Raw genomic sequence first — 17,957 nt, forward strand, 5'->3', positions numbered from 1 at the left:
TTTTTAAGTATTTTTAATTCAACCCCCCCCCGCCAAAAAAAAAAAAATATATATATATATATATATATATAAAGGCTGGATTGGACCAATAGGCCTTTCCAGAGGTGATAGTAAACCAACCCAAACCTTTTCCTAACCCTGAAAAGATAACATTTTGGGAGTATATTATCCTGAGGCTTTCCTATGACAAAGACCACAGGGTTTACAAAAAAAATCAATCTAAATCCACTGTATGTTGTAATGAATAGGGAAAACCTGCAATGTTCCAGCCTGAAAAGGCATCCAAGCCTCAAGTGAATTGTATCAACTGTGCTTTTGTGAGCACAGACAGCAGAGTAAACACAGCATAACTCACGCCAGTGATGTCACCCTCCTGATGACAATCACCACATAAAGGATAATAGTATCTTTAGCCACAATATGATGTGGATTGCCAATAAACAGTGTATTGGAGCGAACACCAGCGGGTGAGGATCCCATCTGGTAATGTTTGTCAATGGAAACCCGGACCTCAAACTGACAATGAAAAGCACTTAATCTGTTCTGACCTCAATCAGTCGACACAGAGAATAAACTACCATACGCGCACTCACAGTCCGACCACATCCCAAATGGCGCCCTCTTCATATGTAGTGCCCATAGGGATCTGGACAAATGTAGGGCACTATATAGGGAATAGGGTGCCATTTAGGACACACCTCTTTCCCTCTCCACCACACAGATTGTATATTCAACAGCAGGACTGAGAGGAAGAGTCGTTTTCGGCAGCAAAAATAATAATGGATAATACATTTGACATTAAGCCCATATTGTCTCGGGATGAGAACCTGCGTTGCATTTATGAACTCTGCATGCTTATGAGAAATGTGGCAATATCTTTGTTTTTCGAGTGCAAGGGTAAGCCAAGTAAGGACAAGAGGATTCTTAACTTTTGTCTCGTTCTCCTGCTTAGTGTGAGAGGTAGCCTAGGCAACAAAGCTACGTTCACAACTGCTGTACCCTTATAGAAACTTGTTTGACTTAAGATTCCTCCTCTTCACATGACATATACACCTACTTTATTGGAGTACAGTAGCTTGAACCTTCATGATAAACTTAGGTCATTTATGTATTCCAAATTGCATATTCTTCCTGTCTAACGTCATTTTTTGCTGCAGTTTAATATCCAAGGGGTAAAACGCATGAATTAATACAAATTATGGCTTCTAGCGGTTATGTTTACTTGCATGATGAAAAACAAATTATTCAAACGTGTAAATTAAAATGGGATTAAATGCATTTCATATTTATAGCAACATCTATCATATCTAAATGGACAACAGTATCAGATGCAAGTGGCTTAGCAAACTGTTGAGAGATTGATCTGATAAATCGACAAGTACACAAGGAGTTTAAAAATTGCTGGTCCACTCCTTCGGGCATGCACACACATTTTTTCTGGCACACACTTCCCCCAACATGCATGCACACGCACACACACTTCAAGGGTAAGAGAGGAGTCCCCCCCAGCTCTGTTAATTAGCATAGATAGCATTGTGTGTTGTAGTAATGTGGGTAGGGAGGGATACCTATATACCACAGGAAAGACCCCCTTTGGGTCAATAAATGCCCATGGATGGTTGGGGTCACTCAACACCCCACCCCCGCAATGACGTTTTCTAGGACAGTCCCCAAGACTGGTGGCACCATTTAGCCCAGATGTACATAAATGAGGATGTCCCTTTGTCCCTATATATTTAGGACAATGTTCAGCTAGTTTCATGCTTACAGGGGAATGGTGCTGGGGAATGGTGCTGCCTAGCGTAGCTACAGCACATGTGTAGCGTAGCACCCATACACTTGCCGGTTAACAGAAAGCTCACGTTCTGCCCGCGCGCCGAGAGCGCACAGTAGAGTGAGCAGCTAATTGAGTCGCGCGGCGGAGCTCTCCCGGAGATTATTATTAAACAAGGACCTGCCAGTCATACCGTGACACGCTGAATGAGAGAAAGAAGGGGGGGGACGATATAAAAATGAAAAGATGAGGATGAAGGAGTGAAGAGAAAGAGGAGTATAAAAAGACGAGGGTAGGAGAGGAGAGAAAGTTGGACGGGGAATAAAGGGGGTGGTGGAGGCGACAACTCCTCGATGCCTCGCTCTTCAGGCACCCACAGAGAGCAGGTAATCTCATTGAGCATACACTCGGTGCACAACAATGGTGTGGTGTCGCTTCGATTAGCTTGGGTGGCTACGCTACAACTGCAATAACAGCACCCAGTGAACTTCCTTTGATTCCCTTTCGCTCCCCACGTTTCAAATGGAAGTGATCACAAGCAAGGCTATTATGCAAAGACAAAAGGCGGGGACTTGGAATATGCATGGCAAGGGATGTTACCCACCGTTTGCGCTTGACGAACCGTGATGTGAGTTGGAACGTGTCGAGAGTTTTGATTTGGGGAACAGTCAGACGTAGCTACGCAGTTCACTTGAGAATGAGGCGTGAACATGAGGTGACCAAGTTCACGCGCACACAGTGTCGGGAACAAGGCAGTTGCCTTGATAAAGGCTAGAACCTTAATATGTATAGTGCATTGCCAAAGATCTAGTTAATTAGCGTCAACAAGAAAGGCAGTACTAACACACTTAAAATGTCTCCACACTTAATATGAGCCTTTATTCAAACAGCAGACTGAGTAGACACACATACTGTCCCATTTAGAGGGTCTGTAGAGAGAGAGATCTCATGCCACATTGCTTGATGCTGCACTGCAGAGTGACATGCTCCTTTCCCTGGGTCTCCCGTTCCACTGCTCTCTCCTGCCCATCTCACCAGACAGAAAGGACTGCATTATCACAGTGAAAAGGGATCCCCTTCAAGTCCCCCATGCCACTGAACAAGGGCCAGTGATCAGGGAGTGTATGCGCTGTGTGTGTGTGTGTGTGGGGGGTGGGGGGGGCACACTACTGGGGAATGTGCACCTGCAATGTTTCTCAGTTGACACAGTCAGTCTTTTGTGAGGTCTCTCCATGTCCTATCCATTGAAATCTCAGTGGTTTTCCAGGATGAAAATAATTACAGAGCCACTCAATGACAGCTGTTAACTGCGGACTCCTCTCATTTTGGACTGTCCTGCCATCTTAGGTTGGAGACGACATACCACTTGGGCTATATGTATCAAGCATCTGAGTTGCCTTTCAGATCCTAATGATTCTGATTATTATGGACATGGATAAAGACGGGCCAATGTTTTCTCATGGAGCAGTGAGAGAGGGAGGTTGTAATAGATCTGATGCCACACACAAAAAGTCCACAACAACTACAACCAATACCTAAAAATGAATAACTTCTTCAGGAACAGCGCTGTAGTAAATACATACAAATGATGCCTTAGGAAAAACAACAGATGTCCAAGCACTTAATTCATTTTCTTTCTCATCTTCCTGGATGTGTACTGTAACCTGTGGTGTCTGCAGGGTGAGAGAGGAGGTTTCATTCCTATCATGTCTCCCCACTCCCACAGGCATGCAGCTAACAGCCTTAAGCCGGGCCCTGGGTGGACTTAGGGGAGGACAGTGGGAGGTGACTTCACAGGGTGATCCATCAATGGCTAAATTGACAATCTCTCCAGTGGCACGACAGCTCCAGTATGGGATCGAAGGCAAGCTGTGACCTCAAAGACTGCCTGAACAATTTCTAGTGGGGAGGGGGGCTATAGTGGAGTGTGTGTGGGGGCAGTGGAGGGTGTGTGTGTGTGAGAAAGTGGTTAAGGGAGTGTGTGTGGGGGAGTGGGGGGTGAAGGGTGTGTGCATGTGTGTCTCAAGATACCACTCGTCCAATCAAGAAGTACACAGATAACCTGAATCAGCGTGACCCTGACATTTTTACAAACAAAATGTGAAGGAGTAGAGCCTCCTCCTCTGAGAGAAAGCTGTGTATCTCTTCTACCCTTTCCTCCCTCGTCTTCAAACACAATCATTAAGGAAATGGAATGGGCCGGCCAGATTCCCAAACGAGGCCGCAGCTTTTCCTACAATAAAGCCCTTATTTTGTCAACGGGCTGTATTGAATTCACTCCATGGCTAGTGTGTGACATTGAAGGCCATCCTCAGTAGCCATCCCTTTCCGTCTCTCTTATCCTCAAGGTCTACAGGGCTAATCAGTCTCACTGTAATGTTTGATCCCAGCCTTCGGTCCCAATGCAGACTTTACAATGGTTCATATATTGATTCGACGGGGCATTCGTGTTGTCCATCACTTCCTACTAAACTTAGGGTAGAGTAGAGAGTTGGGGAGAGAGCGTGTCAAGCACTTTTTTTTTCAGCACTAAACTTTTGTTTCAGGTTAATGTAATTTTATCCTTTGTATTCTCGGTTTCAGAAGAAAAGAAAAAGAAAAGCGCTTAAATTCTCCCTCGCTGGTGAAGTGGTAAATTACAATTTGTGGAGGGGGGGGGGGGGGGTCAGTTTGGATTGAATGATAAATGATTAATCCCTTCCTCATTCCATTGTGGTGTAAAATAAAGGCTGTGCTGGTCTACATTGTCCTCTGAGCTCCATTAGGAACATTATCATGGTGCTCTACAGTGGACCAATTGCCCCCAGGTGGGATAGAACAATCAGCTAAGAATACCAGGCTAAAGCCATTTCTCACACATAGAAACAACGGCAAGGCTTTTATTAATTAGATGCTAAATGTGGAATCGTAATGTTCTGTGTGCCTTGTGGCAATTATATTTTGTTGTTAGGTTGACCCTTTGATGGACATAAAATGCCACACACTAAAAAGGAATAGACCAAGAACAAGTGATTGTGTCCTTGAGTCGATGTGCCTTCGTTCTCAGTGGACATACTGTAGGGGGGAGCCTGTTCAGCAGGCCATCGTAGCAGTTGTAGTCTATTGGTGCTTAAACTGTTTCATGCCCAAACACGAGCCATGTGCCCCATTTCACAAAACAACAACACCAAAACAAACCAATCAATGACAATTGGCTAACGTCTACCTTGGACCCAGGAAGTAAAAATGTACCTCTAAAAAAACAAAGGAATCCCAACCTACTGTAGCCTATTCTTTGTTTGATCAGCACGGAACAGCATGCTCGTATGAAACCAGATTCATCATGAGATTCAAATGAAAAAGCCCATGCAAAGTACACATATCAATTTGCATGAGAAGTGCCTAAGTGCAGATAGAGCCATAATCCCTGTAATTAGGCAAAGCATACTGTATGACCGCGAGGGGTGGATTTAAAAATCGCTGCTGCCGTGGTGACACATAACCAGGCAAAGAGGATGAAGGACAGCCTTGCGCCCCCCCCCTCCCCCCACGTCGTGCCTGTGTGTGAATACAGTATGTGGCGGTGGATGAGCTTACAGGGCCAATCCTATAAAGCACTGGGAGATTTGCATAACTATGAGTAGTATGTATAGCAGGCTTTGATTGGAACACCTACGGTATCCTATCCTAGACTTTCCATGGAATGCAAATAAGCCAGATATGTGAAGGAATGTCAGTTTGTTTTAACGTAATGCTGTTTTCTAATATTAGCTTAACCATCTGGTGTGCGGTTCATACACAGATCTGTCTGCCGAGATAAATACTTAATTATGCAAATTGGATAAAGTGATTCTCTCTCTCACACAAACCCACACCATGGCTTCCATTTGTCCCTGCCTACTCACTTTTCTCCCACTTGACCATTTTCTCCCCAACCCCTGGTCCTTTGGGCAGGGAACCCTGTAGCGTTTGAAGGGTCACTCTATAATATTTATCTGCCTAGTCCGCCGGGCGCCACACGCACACATTACTCCACCTAATGTAAACCAACATCCTCCGCCACTTGACCCAGCTGTCAATATCAGTCCTCATTAAACGCCATTCAGCCTGCCACAAGCCACTTTAAATGGCATCATCCGATGCTTACCGAATTATGCAATGGGAGCCGCATTGGGGGAATCCTAATTCATTCATTTGGAAGATATATTGAGGGGGGGGGGGCAGTGCGAAAAAACTATAAAACTTGTGGGGGTATTTAACCCCACGGGCACAAAAGGCCCAGCGCGGCTTAATGTTGCTGTCATGTTTCACTCGGGTTCCGAGCTCTGACAGCACTTTGGCAATGGCGGAGGCAGACGATGGACGCCACGAGAACGCGAAAACCACTTTCCTCTCAAGTATGAGTAAGAACATGGTATTGATTTTGTTGCTAGGTATGGAAGATTTAAAAAACATGAAAAATAATCTAATAATAAAAGCCAAAATGCCAGGCAAGATATATTGGGGAATTACACCACTTAGATGATTGAATTAGAATACTAAGAAACCTGGATTATGCACATTCAGGTTATCCTAAAATAAATAATTCTATGAAAATTATACACGGATGAGCTGACAATGGGTGGAACGAACCGGAAAGACTGACACAGCAAAGAAACATTTTATTCAATAAACAGAGATATGGAATAAACTGGCATCCAATTGACAAATGTTTAATCAACCTGAATAATTTTTTCCTGACTACCGGTGCAATTTCAATATTATTTAAATGGGCCTAACAGAGTTATAGTAAGGTGTTGAGAGCAACACACATCAAGTAATTTGTGCCCATGAATGCCAATGTGCTAAACTGTATGGCTCATATTGGATTCTTTGAGTACAAGAAACATCAGGTAAAAGTCTTAACGAACCCTCAAAGAATCAAAATGCTTCCCTAAAACAAGCAGCGTTTCACTCTTGCTCTAAGCACTTCATATACCAATTATAGTCAAAGTAAAAGCTCACTTCCAACTTTAATTCTCAAATGACCTTCAATTCTCTTTGGCATAAGATGCTAGCGCTTCTTTTTTTGGTTGACATGCGCGTCACGTTCTCCGGGATACAAGGGAGAACTAAAACAACTACTCATACAATTCAGATAGAGCTTGACCTTTTACACCAATAGTACCCCCACCTGCTCAGACGAAGCAGGCCTGTTTACGTTCCACGCTTCACAAACGCTCCATAATCACAACAAAACGGAACATGCCCCAGTAGGCTCTCTTGAAGTTTCCCCATTTGAAATAGGAGCGGGGAAAGTAATTTGTTTAATTAGGCAAATGCAGGGATACCCTGGTGTACAGTAGTGAATGCCTCAGCACAAGGAGATTCATTAAGGGATGTCAGGTTTGGAAACGTTGAGACATAAACTATTTTTGGTGGGGTTTGTATGGAGCCAATGGGATTGGATTCGAATTAGCATATTTCTGATGGATACCCGTAGCCGGGGATGTGGGATACCCTCAGGTGACATTTCACATCGGCTGCGGGAAGCGATCTGAATTAACACACAATATGCAGATGATGAGCCGTGTAAATGCCTTGCAGTTGGGATTGTGAGTGTGCGTGCCTATGTGTGTGCGAATGAGTGTGAGGTATTCCTGTGTATTCCAGTCTGTATGCCTCCCTTTATGTGTGGGTGTATGCCTGGATGGTCAATTACCTGCTAAAGCTCCGAGCTGAACAATATGCACAGGCGCACACACACTCTCATGGCAAATGTCTTCTTCCCTCTCCAGTGTGGCCAAATCCACTTCTATATAGATGTGTGCCCAGGGCTCTTTTTGTGAGAAATGGGTGTCAGTTTCACGATTCTCTTGTCTCGAGGACTAGTCCATGGGGCATTCTCCCTTTGATTTCCCTAGAATGTAATAAATATGGAATCCTTCCTGGGGTATTGCACAATCACACGCACAAAGACATGCAGGTAACTGCCAAAATAAAGGAAACACAGACATGAAATGTCTTCGCAGGGAGTTGTGCCGCCACGAGCCAGAACAGCTTCAATGCACCTAGATTCTACAAGTGTCTGGAACTCTATTGGAGGACACACAGAATATGGTTCACATTGTTTTCACACTCATCAAACCATTCCGTGACCACAGATTCCCTGTGCATAGCCACGGTGGCCTGAATAATGACCTGCCCAGCATTTTTACACATGACCCTAAGCATGATGATATGTAAATTGCTTAATTAACTCAGGACCCACACCCGTGGGTAAGCACCTGCTTTCAATATACTTTGTATCCCTCCTTCATTTCCCTCATTTAAGTGTTTCCATTATTTTGTCATGATGAATGTGGCGTTGCAAAGGCGTTTGGCTTCCTCGTCATTACCCAATGACAGGAGAACTGTGTGTGTGTGTGTTCGCTTCTCATGTGTTTTAGAGCATAGCTTACCCTTCTCCCCCCCTTCTCTGTCAGCTTGTTTGTCTGTTCTGCCTCCCTCCCTCCTTCAGCCTTCCCATTGCTCCTCAACTTGGAATCCATCATTGAGTTAATCCCAGAAATATTTTGAGATCCCAGCGACTCCGCACCGACATTCCCCCAAGGGCATTCCCTCGTTCCCTCTCCTTACTTCAGATGGGTTTAAGTGGGAAGGGGGTCGGACAGTTGTGTACATGTTGATGTACAAACATAGGAGGCAGGCAGAGGCAGCTGTGAGCAGAGGAGACCATCGCTGCATTCCAAATGGCACCCTATTCCCTATATGGTCCACTACTTTTGGCCAGAGTCCTGGTGGGCCCTGGTCAAAAGTAGTGCACTATATTGGGGAAAGGGGTGCCATTTGGGACACAGCCAGTATGTGGGTGTGATTGGAGCATATTTGTGTGCTTGGTCTGAACATATTGGGAGTGGAGGGGGTTGACAAGGGATTTCCATTCCAAAGTAGGACAGTGTCCCCCGGAGGGGAGAGCGACTGCGGAGAGAAAAGAAACCCCTGCGCGAGCATTACAACCAGAAGCATTCCAAAACATCTGGGACTAATCTGCTGACAGCATCTAGTAATGCATGATCTTTGCCCCACTTCAAAGAATAAACACTAAGCCACTTTGAGGCTAACAAAATAATAACTAAGACACAAAAAACAAATACTGGGTGTTATGTTTTCTGTATCTCTTCTTTGTGGAGAAAGAATTACAGCGCCACAGCAGTCGCAGCGTTTTTAATATGCAACCCATTGTCCGACATTTTATCTCCCAAGCTCTTTTGGCGGGTCGGCAGTAAATTTGCAGCTTCATAATGTCTCGGTTCCCTTCGGATCAATAGAGTAATACAAAAGGCAGGTGCGTGACACATCGAAGTCACGTAACACCACTCCCAATAAACATTATGGCAAAACCATTATGCGGAAGAGCTAGCTTTGATTAGCGTGCCGCTAAAGCGCAACGCCACCCAGCCAAAAGATACAGCACCAAAACAATTACATTTGCATGGAGTCTCTCGTTAATGTTTGTGCCGTATCAAATTAGCATCTTCATGGGCCATTTGCGTGATGCCTCCCCCAGTTCCCAAACCCTAGTTTAAGCTGAATTTAAATTACTTAATTTACTTGTCCACTGAAACAAATGGCAAGGGGAGAATGGTCAAATCTGAGGTGGTTGCAATTTGTTCAGAAGGTTAAAAAAAATGCCTGCGAAGTGATCTCAATATCCTAATGCAGAGCCCAGCTCATTTCTTTCTTTACCACACATTTTACTAGCTTTCCTACATGCGTTATGCCAAAACTGTGTTAATAATTCTTTGAAAACAGTTTATATTTCTATTGTCTGGAGAGTGAGAAAAACAGAGTGTCAGAGACTAAGATACTATACGTAGACAGACTGATACATAGGGGACAGGGGGAAGGAAGGGGAGAGAGAGAGATTTAGGGAAAAAGTGAGAGCAAGGGAATTTGGAGAAAAAAAAAACAGTAATCAGTCACCATGGATGGGGTAAGAGAAAGACATTTTAAAATAGTGACAGACACAAACAAACTGACACATGAAATGGGACAGCGGCATCCCGGGCTTACCCAGAGCTGCTGGCGCGAACAGGCTGGCGAAGAGGAGCAGGTGTGCAGTCAACATGGCCCCTCCGCCTGGCTGCCGATCCGCCCAATGGAGGGGTCAGGCCTTCCCTGGTGGGCCTGAAGCAAGTGTTCAGTATGCTACGGTTCCCTCCGCTGCGCCGCAGTCCTGTTACGGTCCCGTTTTACGGTCCTCAAAGCCTATCCTGAAGAGAGAGAAATGTGTTTTTAGGTAGAAAAAGTACCAAATGAATAGTTGAATTCGAGTTGTGAACCTTAGGTGGTGTATAAAGACAAATAGCCAAGGAATATTCCAACAAGGCAATGTTTTGTGAAATAAAATTACTTTTTATTTCCAGTGAAGAAAACTAGCTTGATGTATTGTAACTTTAGCCGTCTCTCAGGCTACGAGTCATTCATGTATTCTTTCACCAATTGTCCGTCAATGAGATACAGCTAGTTTCTCAACATTGGGTCAGTATGACAGTGTTTGGGAGCGTTCAACCGTACAACAGTCATGGAGGATGTTTTGCGATTGACTTTTGTTTGTCCATGTTGTGTCAACCAGCCCCAGTTACTCCCACGTAGAGTAACACACTACCACCACACACTATTCCTGTCAGTCTCTGAGTTTTTTCGGACAGTTGATGATAATTGCTACTGGAAAAGAGAGTGCCTTTCCCCCCCCTTTGCTGTGGGTGTGAACATTATCTTCACAGTTTGAGATTTGTCTGCAGCGGAGAATGTATAGTACAGTGCGCCACAAGCGGCCATTGTGGTATAGCCGCCTTTTTCCCCATTATCAGAAAACAAAATGGTCTCCCACGCTATTGTATTGAGCTGCAGTGACCTATGGTAAGCGCATGGGAAGGTTGGCACTGGTGAACTTGTAATACTGGTGGGTAAAATCGTGAGGCTATTGCTAGTGACCATAACGGGGTCATCATACACATTAAAAATGTTGATGAGGAATTTTGTCAAACAAAGGTAGCATGTCAATTTTCAAACATTTGGGAATATGATACGCATTGTCTAATATTCACCATTTGATGTTGCGTCGTTTGACATGATTCATGTCAGGATAAAAATTCAACTGCGTCATCAATAGAGGTTAAGACAGATTTAGTGAATAGCCCCCAAACTATCTATTATAGTGCATCTACAACATATCACAATACCAAATTATAATCTAGAGCTATTTAATCCAAAAGCGCAGACAATGTTCATACCCTCTACAAATGGTATTGAGATGCTGCACTTAATTTCAATAGAAAATATATTTTTTTCATTCTCTCGACTGACTTTAAAAAAAAAAGAAGAAAGGTCAAAGAGCAATCACAGTTTGACCAGGCAAACCAAAATGGCTGTACCTCCCCTGCTGTACTCAATCTCAATTCCCATGCATGTTGGTGATCTCATTTGGTTACGTGTTCCCTTTCTCGATAATCCCCCTTCCTCTGTTGCATGACATTTTCAGATCGCATGTAGCAGCAATTATCTAATGCATAATCCCTCCAAAAATCCAAACTAGATTAAGAATAATAGATTTTGAGGACAGATATTGGAGTTAAAAAACAGAGAGGGGTGCAGCCTATCAAGAGTGGCCCATTCCATACAAAGGGAATTTATAAAGGGAATTAGTTAAGCCCTGACTAGTTTTAGCAGGTTGACGGTTATTGTCATCAGCCTTGTCCTGAAGGTAGAGTTAAGTGATATCCCCCTTAGATAGGCCAGCTGCAAAGTAAAAAAATGGCTATATTGTAAAAAATAAAAAATAAATGGCTTAATTTAATGTTAGGGTTAGGCATAGCAGTGTGGTTAGCTAAGGTTAGGGCTAAGGTAAGGGTTAGGTTTAAAATCTGATTTTATGACTGTGGCTGTGCCAGAGCTGCCTCAAACAATATACAAGACGAAAAATGATAACCTGCATCGCTTAATGTCATCCACCATCAGCACACTAAACTCCCTGAACACATTGAACTCCACCTAAAATGATGCTACCATCTTTAATCTGTGCAATAAAAAGTTAGACAATGTAAGCTATGTAGCTACACCTCTTACTTTGTAGATATTGGCAACAATCTGTATATGTACCCCTCATTCAAGGGCTTTTCTTTATTTTTTAAAACTATTTTCTACATTGTAGAATAATAGTGAATATATCAAAACTATGAAATTACATATGGAATCATGTAGTAAGCAAAAAAGTGTTAGACATATCAAAATATATTTTATATTTGAAATTCTTCAAATAGCCACCCTTTGCCTTGATGACAGCTTTGCACACTCTTGGCATTCTCTTAACCAGCTTCATGAGGTTGATCTGGAATGCATTTCAATTAACAGGTGTGCCTTCTTAAAAGTTATTTTGTGGATTTTTTTTCCTTCTTAATGTGTTTCAGCCAATCAGTTGTGACAAGGTAGGGGGGTATACAGAAGATAGGTCTATGGCAAGAACAGGAGAAACGACAGTCCATCATTACTAAGACATGAAGGTCAGTCAATACGGAACATTTCAAGAACTTTGAACGTTTCTTCAAGTGTAGTCGCAAAAAAACATCAAGCGCTGTGATGAAACTGGCTCTCATGAGGACCGCCACAGGAATAGAAGACCCAGAGTTACCTCTGTGGCAGAGGATAAGTTCATTAGAGTTCAAATAACAGACATCTCAACATCAACTGTTCAGAGGAGACTGTGGTCTGGAGTCCAAATTTGAGATTTAGGGTCCAAATGCCGTGTCATTGTGAGACACGGTGTGGGTGAACGGATGATCTCTGCATTTGTATTTCCCACTGTAAAGCATGGAGAAGGAGGTGTGATGGTGTGGGGTGCTTTGTTGGTGACACTGTCTGTGATTTATTTAGAATTCAAGGCACACTTAACCAGCATGGCTACCACAGCATTCTGCAGCGATTTGAACAAGGAGAGTGATGGAGTGCTGCATCAGATGACCTGACCTCCACAATCACCTGACCTTTACCCAATTGAGATGGTTTGGGATGAGTTGGACCGCAAAGTGAAGGAAAAACAGGCAACAAGTGCTCAGAATATGTGGGAACTCCTTCAAGACTGTTGTAAAAGCATTCTAGGTGAACCTGGCTGACAGAAATCCAAGAGTGTGCAAAGCTGTCATCAAGGCAAAGGGTGGCTATTTGAAGAATCTCAAATATATTTAGATTTTGTTTAACACTTTTTTGGTCACTACATGATTCCATGTGTGTTATTTCATAGTTTTGGTGTTCTAGAACTTTCGACCGGTAGTGTATGGGCTGTTTTGAAGACAATGCAGTGCTGAGCCCCCCCCCCCCCTCAAACCATGGTCTAGCGAGGGCAACTGGTTTAGACCATAACTCATCAATTTTGTTCTGTAGGCAGTGTTTAAGGCCTGCGCATGAGGTAATGTGGAATGGCATCCCATTATTTGATGACACAGATACCCTTGCATATGAGCTAATAATTGAGAATAATCTGTCTAGTGGGGGAGGTAAGAAAAATAAGATCTCAAACAGGATAAGATTGATCATCGCAATACAGGAAATTTGAAGCGTGAAATACAGGTCCCTGATCTGATTGGTGCACAGTGAAGAAAATGTCATGTCAACGTGCTACCAAGCAAGGGGCATGTTAATTATGCACCAAACTGAAGAAAAATAGACTGAAACAGAAAGGGACAGCCTGGACTTGTGCAATAAGAAACAGACCTTGTCATTTACTAATTCAAAACTTTTTGCTAAGGTGTGCCCCAACGAACACGACCCAGCTAGTTGGAGACATTCTAAAATGGGATCTAAAAAGAAAGAAAAAAAGATGGTCTGAAGGATTCATGGGGACACTATCACTGATTCCTCAGATGTCCTCTTCGGCGATGTGGCCTTTTTTTTTTTAGGAGCTCTGCACCCAAACTGTCACAAAAATACAGGAGGCTGGTCACCAGAATGACAGGGCTGCTGCTCCTGACAGGGGACAATGAGATCTAGACGGCCAAGCACCATGGACATAAGAGTCGCTTTCAATCTACATCAGTGGTGTGTGTGTGTGTGTGTGTGTGTGTGTGTGTGTGTGTGTGTGTGTGTGTGTGTGTGTGTGTGTGTGTGTGTGTGTGTGCCTGTCTGTTCCAAACAAAGTATTTCTCCATTTTCACATTTACAGCCTTTCATTAGGGAAAATATGAAAGCAGCTAATAACGGGATTGTAACTTCAAATTATTGCATTATGCCCATTACATGCAGAACTTGCTACCTTTCAGTAATCATGTCATCACAATCATTAACACTATCTCTCTACTAAAAAAAAAAGTGTGAGTGTAAGTAGGAAAAGTAACCAGCCACTGAGGAACACGTATCTGAAAATGCATATTTATGAGTAAGGGCTTGGACCGGTTTCAATCCAAAAAGTAAAAGAGACTCGGTTGAAAACCCAAACTAGGTTGCCAACTCCTCTTATATTTCTGAGGAGCCTTATGATACATTATAGTGGCTGGCGTTAGAAGGGTACTTGTTCAGTTAAATTCCTTTAGATAAGGCTTCCAAACTCACTGCATGCTAGCAATAGCGCCAGTTAAAACCACTTCATTAGAGTCTTAGACATTAGAGTCTTAGACAGAAAACTTTGTAATCAGTGTTGTTGTTTGCCGTTATTTTAGCATTCCGCCGGTGCCAAATAGCCTAGATGGATTTTAATTGTTTTCTCAGGGTCTATCTGGTGAAAAGTGGAAAGGACAGTGGATGAAGATAGCCGAGGAGGAAGTGTGTGTGTATACATATATTTATATATATATCCACTGATTGATGTAGTACTGTTATTAAAATTATGAGGCAAAAAATGGGAGACAAAAGATATATGGAAGTAACAAAAGAAACAGACAAATCACTTGGCCGGCCTCGCTTGAGCGAAAGTAAAAAAAGGAACCCGATTCAGTTCAGATCTAGGGAACATGGAGCTACAGTGATAGCTTACCCTTCAGTTGTAATGGATAGTATTGATCCAAGCAAAAGCAATATCTAGTGTTCTCTCTTCACAAACCCTCATCCAGTTTCATAATTTAGTACCTTTTTTCTTTGTTTTAGAAAATGAAAACAAAGGTAAAATGGAGGTAGCTAAACTAGCATAATAATATAATAATTAGGGGGTGCTTATATAGTCCTGTTTCACTGTATGTACAAGTGGGTAAGCTGTACAAGTGTGAGGTGTTTTTTTCTTCATATCCCACTTCCCCTGAGACACCCTCGGAGAGTGGGGACACAGCCAGGGTCAGCCAGTATTGACGGCGACCCTGGAGAAATTAGGGTTAATTGCCTTGCCTCATGGGCAGAACGACAGATTTGTACTTTGTCGGCTATTCGATCTAGCAACATTTTGGTTAATGGCCCAACGCTCATTCTGCCCCTGAACAAGGCAGTTAACCCACTGTTCCTAGGCCGTCATTGAAAATAAGAATTTGTTCTTAACTGACTTGCCTAGTTAAATAAAAGGTAAAAAGAAAAATGCCAGGCTACCTGCCGCTCCTACCATGCCATGCAAATGTTTCCTTGCAGCAAAAATGCTAGCTGCTAGCAAGTAGCATAGCTAACAGCTAGCTAGCTGAGTAGCTTATCAGTTCCATTATAATTTCAGTCCCTTAACATTCAACAATACGGTTTCCTTCCTTAAATTACCGACAAGCTATACTGAACTAAATTATAAAATCAACATGAAACAATTGAAGATTATACTGAGTTACAGTTCATATAAGTAAATCCAGGAATTGTGTACATATCCTTGTGACATGGGGTTGTGCATTATCATGAGGTGATGGCTGCGGATTAATGGCACAACAATGGGCTTCAGAATCTCGTCACGGTATCTCTGTGCATTCAAATTTCCATTGATAAAATGCTATTGTGTTCATTGTCCGTAGCTTATGCCTGCCCATACCATAACCCCACCATGGGCACTTTGCTCACAACGTTGACATCAGCAAACTGCTCACCCACACAATGCCATACACGTGGTCTGCAGTTGTGAGGCAGGTTGGATGTTCTGCCAAATTCTCTAAAACAGGATTGGAGATGGCTTATGGTAGAGAAATTAACATTCAATTATCTGACAACAGCTCTGGTGGAAATTCATACAGTCAGCATGCCAATTGCACGCTCCCTCAAAACCTGAGACATCTGTGGCATTGTGTTGTGTGACAAAACTGCATATTTTAGAGTGACTTTTTTTGTCCCCAGCACAAGGTGCACCTCTGTAATGACCATGCTGTTTAATCAGCTTCTTGATATGCCGCACCTGTCAGGTGGATGGATTACATTGGCAAAGGAGATCTGCTCACAAACAGGGATGTAAACAAATGTGTTCACAAAATTTGAGAGAAACGTGTGTCTGGAACATTTCTGGTATCTTTTATTTCAGCTCATGAAACCAACGCTACATTTTGCATTTATATTTTTGGTCAGCGTAGTTGACTAGCTTATTAGTTGCATATGAATTTCAGTTCTTCAACATTTAAATTTACTGTCAAACACCTCCAGCGTACCTAACAATAATAACCTCTTCATGGGTAAATATTGAGATATTAAGAACAGTGGAGTTGACTGTGTTAGACAATTAGGCTTCCAAACACCTGCTCTTTCCTGTCTCAGAACAGCATGAAAACACTAGCTGTTTCTCAAGGGGCTCATGGTAAATCTAAATCAATATCAGTCTAACGCAAAACAATGTTTTCCCCCCACAATGCACAATGGGTGTTCGTGTGTGGTTATCAAAGTATGCCTGGAGATGTCTTGCGTGTATCCAGCTTCACAAGCCCAACAGCAGGGGTCTCCAATCACCTTGCAGAGCTACCTGGCATGCAGGCTTTTGTTCTAGCCCAACAGCATCACACTCCCCAGACGGAATACCAGATAGATTTTTATTTTTTATTTAAAAAAAACAGGTGTAACAGTGAGGGCTGGAACAAAAGCCTGCAAATAGCCTGTCTTACAGGATTCCTGACATGACACATTGTAAGAGTTTCATATCATGTATTTCGATGAACAGGCTAACGCAGTTGCCAAGTCATATAACTTCAGTAAGCCAAGCTGCTATGGCTCATCGTTCTAGCCTGTGGCCCTGCTTTTGCTGTCTGACAACCCCGCAATCATACCTCCCTCACTGCAATCAGTTGGCACTATGAAACTGATATCAACATCCAATCTCAAGCTGCACTTTGAATGTGTTCCAGGACCCATCAGTAATCAGGTACGCCAAACCATTTGACATATTTGGATACAACCGCTCGTTTGCATATCATTGGCTTGTAAAACGTGATTGCCACAAGCTCCATGTTGAAAACACATGATTTGTTCTGACAAAAACTGCACGACGCCACGACAACCGAACAAGTAATGCCTTGCTTTGACCGCCAACACTTCAAAAACACACTTCAACAGCTCCAGTATATTTTCTCAATAATGATAGTAACAGGATATTTTCTGAAATTGCTACTTCTCCAAACTTCTAAGGTTGACCAAGTCAACGTGATTTGGGGTATCCCAGATCTACAACACCCGTTTCAAAACCTAGCTGGCTAGGCCTATATTGGTATGATAACGATCAGAGTTGTCCGAAAATGTACATCACCACCTACAATTAGTTCACGTAGCTCCACAGTTTCTCCCACGCAAGGAAAATGTCATTAGGGTCGAATGAGCTTCTGCGTCCATACAATGCGAGCAGCAACAAAAGTGCAACCCGATCCTCAATGTTATCTGATGGGATCATGCTAAGTGTAATGTTACCATGCCACGCCTGCCTGAGTCACTCTCACATACACTACTTAATATGGGGTTAAATACCAACCCGACACATTTTGTTCCATGAATACTGTAGTGCTACTTTTTATTTTACTCGTCTTGCTGATGTATTATGTAAAAAATAATGTATAAAAAAAAGATTGTCCTAAATTCATGTAGAAATACCACTTCCCTACATGGTCACAGAGGGCAGGTTTTACAACAGAGGGCAGGTTTCCTGTATTTAGATTAGATTCAGACATGCTACTGGGAATGGACTTTGGATTGGTTAGCTAGTGTATATCTAAACTGCCTGCTGTCAGTGAGTCCTATGCCACAGCTAGCCTCCGATCGACGGCTAGTAGAAGATAATAGCGCTAGCTTTAGCCCATTCAGTTAC

At 42.9% G+C, this 17,957-nt stretch overlaps 1 protein-coding gene across 17 annotated transcripts in view; it reads right to left on the bottom strand.

The window, feature by feature from the left end:
- The window catches only part of LOC110500600 (adhesion G protein-coupled receptor L3), a 490,597-nt gene that overhangs the window by 234,690 nt on the left and 237,950 nt on the right, over window positions 1-17,957 (bottom strand). For all 17 annotated transcript variants that reach the window (XM_090213301.1, XM_021578050.3, XM_090213306.1 and 14 more), the window contains one exon: window positions 9,809-10,008. In XM_090213301.1, coding sequence (XP_090069427.1) covers window positions 9,809-9,863 — 55 coding nt within the window. In that variant the 5' untranslated portion in view covers window positions 9,864-10,008. The remainder of the gene's footprint in view (window positions 1-9,808; window positions 10,009-17,957) is intronic.

The sequence above is a fragment of the Oncorhynchus mykiss genome, chromosome 21 (assembly GCF_057628025.1).
Source record: "Oncorhynchus mykiss isolate SJ-2025 chromosome 21, ASM5762802v1, whole genome shotgun sequence".
In the NCBI taxonomy this organism is placed as follows: Eukaryota; Metazoa; Chordata; class Actinopteri; order Salmoniformes; family Salmonidae; genus Oncorhynchus; species Oncorhynchus mykiss.